The sequence below is a fragment of the Perognathus longimembris genome, chromosome 1 (genome assembly GCF_023159225.1).
Source record: "Perognathus longimembris pacificus isolate PPM17 chromosome 1, ASM2315922v1, whole genome shotgun sequence".
Classification (NCBI taxonomy): domain Eukaryota; kingdom Metazoa; phylum Chordata; class Mammalia; order Rodentia; family Heteromyidae; genus Perognathus; species Perognathus longimembris.
Window position 1 is genome coordinate 68,315,438 of NC_063161.1, and position 6,179 is coordinate 68,321,616.

The 6,179-nt window shown below is 48.6% G+C and overlaps 1 protein-coding gene across 1 annotated transcript in view; it reads left to right on the forward strand.

Annotated features, from left to right (window-relative positions):
• Positions 1-4,955, forward strand: part of LOC125350259 (Grid2 interacting protein) — a 37,107-nt gene extending 32,152 nt beyond the window's left edge. The window contains exons 18-22 of the mRNA XM_048344672.1: positions 113-199; positions 1,218-1,347; positions 1,422-1,540; positions 4,292-4,456; positions 4,604-4,955. Of these exons, the coding sequence (XP_048200629.1) occupies positions 113-199; positions 1,218-1,347; positions 1,422-1,540; positions 4,292-4,456; positions 4,604-4,675 (573 nt within the window). The 3' untranslated portion in view covers positions 4,676-4,955. The remainder of the gene's footprint in view (positions 1-112; positions 200-1,217; positions 1,348-1,421; positions 1,541-4,291; positions 4,457-4,603) is intronic.
• Positions 4,956-6,179: the final 1,224 nt, after the last annotated feature.

Below are 6,179 nucleotides of genomic sequence, written 5' to 3' on the forward strand. Positions count from 1 at the left end.
AGGAAACATCGCCTTCCTGACAGCCTAACCTTCTGCCCTCTGGGAGTTCCCTCCTGGGCCCAGGTGGGTGGGTGGATACCTGGGTCCCATCAGCCCACTTTATTCCCTACAGTTTGTCTTGGCTATGGGCAACTATCTCAACGATGGACAACCCAAGACAAACAAGACAACGGGCTTCAAGATTAACTTTCTAACGGAGGTGAGGGCCAAGCAGCAGTAACTTGCCCTACTTACTAGGCTAGGAAGGCAAACCTGAACTTGAGCCAGGAGGATGCTCCCACCACCAGGGGGAAAGCTGGCTACACAGAAGTGACTGCAGCAGAGTAAGGGTGGGAAAAGTGGCTTTTCCTCTGCAATGCAGGATCTGGAAAAGTGGAGTGGTTGGAGGAGGGTTTGGAAAGAACATATCAAAGGCCAGGAACTGGTTAGCTGGGCATGGTAGGTTATGCCTGTAATCTGAACACTCAGAAAGCCAAAACAGAAAGATGGAGAATGTAAGCCAGGCACTGGTGACTCTCACCTCTTATTCTAGCTATTCAGAAGGCTGAGACCTGGGGGGGTCATGGCTCAAAGCAAGCCTGGGCAGAAAAGTCCAGGAGACTCCATTCCCAATTAACCAGAAAAAAATGCTGGTCCGGATGTATGGCACAAGTGGTAGAACACCAGCTATGAGCAAGAAAGCTGAGCAAGAATTCAAGCCCAGTATCAGCAAAAGAAAAATGGATCTAGAGGCCATGCCTGTAATCCTAGATACTCAGGAAGCTGAGATCTGAGGATCGTGGTTCAAAGCTAAGTGGGGCAGGAAAGTCTGTAAGACTCTTATCTGCAGTAAACCACCAGAAAACCAGAAGTGGCGCTGTGGCTCAAGTGGTAGAGTGCTAGTCTTGAGCTGAAGAGCTCAGTGACAGAGCCCAGGCCCCAGAGTTCAAGTTCCAGGACTGACAAAAAAAGAAAAAGGAAGAAATAAAAGAAAAGAAAAATGGACTTCGAAGCATTGTAGTCATAACCTGATTTATGGAACTGTAACACTTTTGAGTAACTATTTAATAACTAATAATTTTTCTAAAAATGAGAGATAGGGAATTGAGGCCAACCAAGGATATACAGAGAGACCTTGTCTCAAAGAAAAAAAGCTAGGAACTGGTTCAGGAAAAGCTGAGGCCCTGTTCCCAGGCAGCTGATGGGTCCTGAAAGAAGATGTGTTGGGTCACTTGCAGCTGAACTCCACCAAGACAGTGGATGGAAAATCTACCTTCCTGCACATCCTTGCCAAATCACTGAGCCAGCACTTCCCAGAACTCCTGGGCTTTGCTCAGGACCTGCCTACCGTGCCTCTAGCAGCCAAAGGTAGGCTGGGTACAAGAGTGGGGAAACAGATGCTAGATGGTGTCCTAATGAGGCTTCCATCCTTTTCCTTACAGTGAACCAACGGGCCCTGACCATTGACCTGGCTGACCTCCATGACACCATTAGTGAGATACAGGCAGCCTGCCAGAACATGTCCCCCTCCAGTGAGGACAGATTTGCTGTGGTCATGACTGTATCCTGTGAATCAAAAAGAGATGAATTCCAGAGCCTCATTGAGCCAATACAACAGCTTGTACAAAATGTTCCTTGCCCCCTCCCCTTGCATTTCACTTCAGTTTTTGCTAAGGTGGAAACCAAGGCTATTGAGATGAGCCACCTTCATTCTAGTATCCATTAGTCCAGGATGGTAGAATTATTCTGCCTGCTTATATGGACTTGGAAATCTCCAGAGAGAGTATAGAAGATTCCTCTATACAGAGGGGCTTGAGCTGATCCATCAAACAGGCTGAAACCCAGATCCTGACTCAGTAGCTCACCAGCTATGGGATTTCAGCCATGCCACTTACCCTCTTTGGGCCTAATCTTCTCATTAATACAAAGAGAGGTGATGAGAATTCCTACTCTAATAGGGGATGTATTGCCTGTGTGTCACTTTGACCAAATACCAAATAGAAACAACTAAATGGAGGGAAGAAATGTTCTGGCTTGAAGTTTCAGAGGATTTAGTCAGCAGTCACTTGGCACCTTGGGCTTGGGCAAACCATCATGGCAGCAGGAATGTGTAGTTAGGAGCTTTTTCAACTCATGACAGGCAGGAAGCAGGGAAAGGAGGTGGGAGGATAACAGAGAAACAGAGTAGAATTGATATGGAAGGAAAGAATAAAATAGTTGTGGAGGAATCAGGGTCAAGATACCCCAAGGACCCAGCCCCAGTATCCTGCTTTCCACCAGTTAAACCCCACCCCTGAAAATACCACCATCATCTGAAGACTAAGCCTTGATCACATGAGACCAGGCTATGAGGGAACATTTCATATTCAAACCATGAGATGGCTCATGGCCATCTCATATTGTAAAATTCATTCATTCCATTTCCAATAGTTCTCAAAGTCTCAACAATTCCAACATTGTTCAAAGGTCTAAGTCCAAAGTCTCTATGAAACCCAGGGTGTTCTAGCTGTGAAACCCTGTAAAATCAAAAAGAAAGTTACAGGGCTGGGGATATAGTCTAGTGGCAAGAGTGCCTGCCTCGGATACACGAGGCCCTAGGTTCGATTCCCCAGCACCACATATACAGAAAACGGCCAGAAGCGGCGCTGTGGCTCAAGTGGCAGAGTGCTAGCCTTGAGCGGGAAGAAGCCAGGGACAGTGCTCAGGCCCTGAGTCCAAGGCCCAGGACTGGTCAAAAAAAAAAAAAGAAAGTTACATACTCCCAACATACAATGGCACAAAAGTCAACCTTCCCATTCTAGAAGGGAAGGATGGAGAAATAGAAAGGAAGAATAGTGCCAAAGCAAAACCAAACCCAGTAGGGCAGACATCATATCCTGTAGCTCTATCTATGGCATCCAGGGTACCTGGTAGCAGATAGGAAATAGAAAGACAAGAAGGGACCAAAGGCAATATACCCCCGGGGACTCACCCTTGTAACCTATTTCCTGCATCTCCTAAAGTTTCCATAATCTTTCAAAATAGTGTCACCAACAGGGAACATTTCATGTTATCTGATTTGCTCATGGTTGGTGCTTTACCACTTGAACCATACCAGTCCTGCCTTTTGCTAGTTAATTAGAGAGGGAGTCTCAAGAACTTTGCTGCCTTTTCTGACCTTTTGTGTTAAACAAATTATAGTTTTCTAGGACCTCCTCCTGTCCTAAGTACTGGTGATACATAGACCAAGCTTATACTTGGGGGACAGAAAATGAACTTGTGAAAAAATTTGAGACAGTGACAAATGCAATAGGAAAAAAAGAGAAGCCAGGTGCTGGTGGCCCATGACTGTAAAAATAGCACCTCAGGATACTGTGAGCTGTGGATCTCAGCTCAAAGCCAGTATAGGCAGGAAAAGTTCAGGAGACACTTATCTCCAATAAACCAGCAAAGGGCTGGGAATATGGCCTAGTGATAAAGTCCTCACCTCATATACATGAAGCCCTGGGTTCGATTCCTGAGCATCACATATATAGAAAAAGCCAGAAGTGGCACTGTGGCTCAAGAGGCAGAGTGCTAGTTGAGCAAAAAGAAGCCAGGGACAGTGGTGCTTAGGCCCTGAGTTCAAGCCCCAGGACTGGCAAAAAAAAAATCCAATAAATCAGCCAAAACCCAGAAGTAGAGGCGTGGCTCAAGTGGTAAAGTGTTAGCCTTGAGCACAAAACTCACAAACAACAATCAGGCCCTGAGTTCAAGCCCCAGGACTGGCACACACACAAAAAAGAAAGAAAGTTGGGTACTGGTGGCTCATGCCTGTAATCCTATCTACTTCGGAGGCTGAGATCAGGGCATCATGGTTTGAAGCCAGCAGGGCGGTAAACTACATAAGGCTCTTATCTCCAATAAACTCAGAAAAAGCCAGAGGTGGTGCTGTGGCTCAAGTGTAGAGTACTATCCTTGAGCAAAAGAAGCTCACAAATAGTGCCTAGGCCCTGAGTTCAAACCCCAGGATTGGTAAAAATAAAGAAGAGAGAGAGGAGAGAGAGAGCATGGAGTCAAATAGGGTGCTACGCAATTATAACCCCAATTACTTGAGAGACATAGCCCTGCCTAGGACTGACTTGCAGGTTCCAAGGTGAGCTTAGTGGGGAAGAGTGGGCCTGGCCACAGTAGGGCACCATTTCCTTCAGTAAACAGAGCCTCTTTGTTGTGAGGGCTCAGGCAGAGCAGGAGTGAAAGAGTCCAGTAAGTTGCTGTCTGGAGGTCCCAGCACAGGGAGAGGATGGGTAGGCATCTAGTGTTGGCTGTTTCCTTAACCCATGGCCTGCTACAGTCCTTTCTGGAGACAGCCCAGCCTGCATTGCGGGCGCTGGACGGGCTTCAGCGGGAGGCCATGGAGGAGCTGGGCAAGGCACTGGCCTTCTTTGGAGAGGATTCCAAAGCCACGACCTCCGAGGCCTTCTTTGGCATCTTTGCTGAGTTCATGAGCAAGTTTGAGGTGAGCCAGGGTGGAGGGTGAAGGTGCCCCCTAGAGAAGGCGGGACCTGAGATCACACAAGGGTGTTGTCCCCTTTTCTGGAGGGATGGTCATCAAGCTCAGCTCCAGCATACCACTGACTACCACCTTCTATTGTGTGCCCACCAGCAAGCCCTCAGCGACCTGCAAGTTGGTGAGGGCCCGCGCAGCTCCGGAATGACTTCACCCCTAGCCTGGTGACAGCTACCATGAAGAATCCTCAGCAAGGAGGCAGGCACAGGAGACCGCCCCACCCCAGGGCAGCCAGGATGCTGTGGAGGTGGAGGTCAAGGGCGTGGATTACTCAATGGGAGGGTGTGGGGAGGCGGGGAAAGCCTGAGTGCAGCCTGTCTACCTCAACCCCAGGCTCCTCCACCCATCCTTCACCCAGGCTGGGACTCCAGGGAATCAGGAATGGCAGCAACCAAGTCCCCTCTGTGCTTTCCTGGGCTTCTTCAATCTTTCTGCAGAGCCACTGAATAAAGTGCTGCTGTGCAGGTCCCATCTGCAGGTGGATTGCAAAGCAGGGCAGTGTCTGCCTCCTGGCAGGAGCATCCTTGGCACTAAGGATGTTCCAGTGGGCCTCAGTGAGGACGGATACCGTGGGTTTGCCCCACCAAGCCAGTAATCAGAAGACTTGGGGCAGGGGGCTTACCATAGATTTAAAGGGCAGTACAAAGCAATTGGGTAGGCAGGATGGAGAACCCAAAAGACCTAGGTGGCTGACATTGGAAACTACTATTGACTGCAGTGAGGGACAGGAAGAGAGGCCAAGGAGAAAGACAGGAAGGACTGGAGTTGAGAGGACCGCCCCCCTCCAATGTCAGATTCTGTGTCAGATTATAGAAGTGCATTTTATTTTATTTTTTGGTGAAATGTCGGGCCTTGAACTCAGAGTCTCATGCTCTCTCTGGGCTTTTTCCTCAGGGAAGGCACTCTACCAATTGAGCTACATCCCCATTTCCAGCTTTTTTGCTGGTTCATGAGAGATAAAGAGAGTCTTATGGGACTGGGAATGTGGCCTAGTGGTAGAGTGCTTGCCTAGCATGCATGAAGCCCTGGGTTCAATTCCTCAGTACCGCATTAACTGAAAAGGCCGGAAGTAGCGCTGTGGCTCAAGTGGAAGAGTCCTATCCTTGAGCAAAAAGCAGCTCGGGGACAGTGTCCAGGTCCTGAGTTCAAGCCCCAGGATGGGGGGGGAGAGAGAGAGAGAGAGAGAGAGAGAGAGAGAGAGAGAGAGAGAGAGAGAGAGAGAGAGTGAGAGAGAGAGAGGAGAGAGAGAGGAGAGAGGAGAGAGAGAGAGAGAGACTGTGTGTGTGTGTTAAGGACTTTTCTGCTGGAACTGGCCTCAAGACTCCATCCTCAGAATCTCAGCCTCCTGAGTAGCTAGGATTGCAAATGTGAGATACCAGAACCCAACCAGAATGGCATTTAATCCATTAGGCAAAGTTGATCTCATTTACGGGTGATCACTTTCCTAAGTGGGGAGGTTGGGACTAGAGATCCTCTAGATTGTGGAAGAAAAGGACAAGAGCTAGGTGGTAGGGGACAGAACTTGGGGCAGGGGGGTGATTGCTGGCTTTCTTATCCAGATAACAATGACATTCCTTGGCACAGGTTATAAACCCAGGGAAAGTTCGGAAACAAACACACAATCTAGGATGGAGGAGAGATCCAGAGGCTGCTTTAAATGTCTGGGGATAAA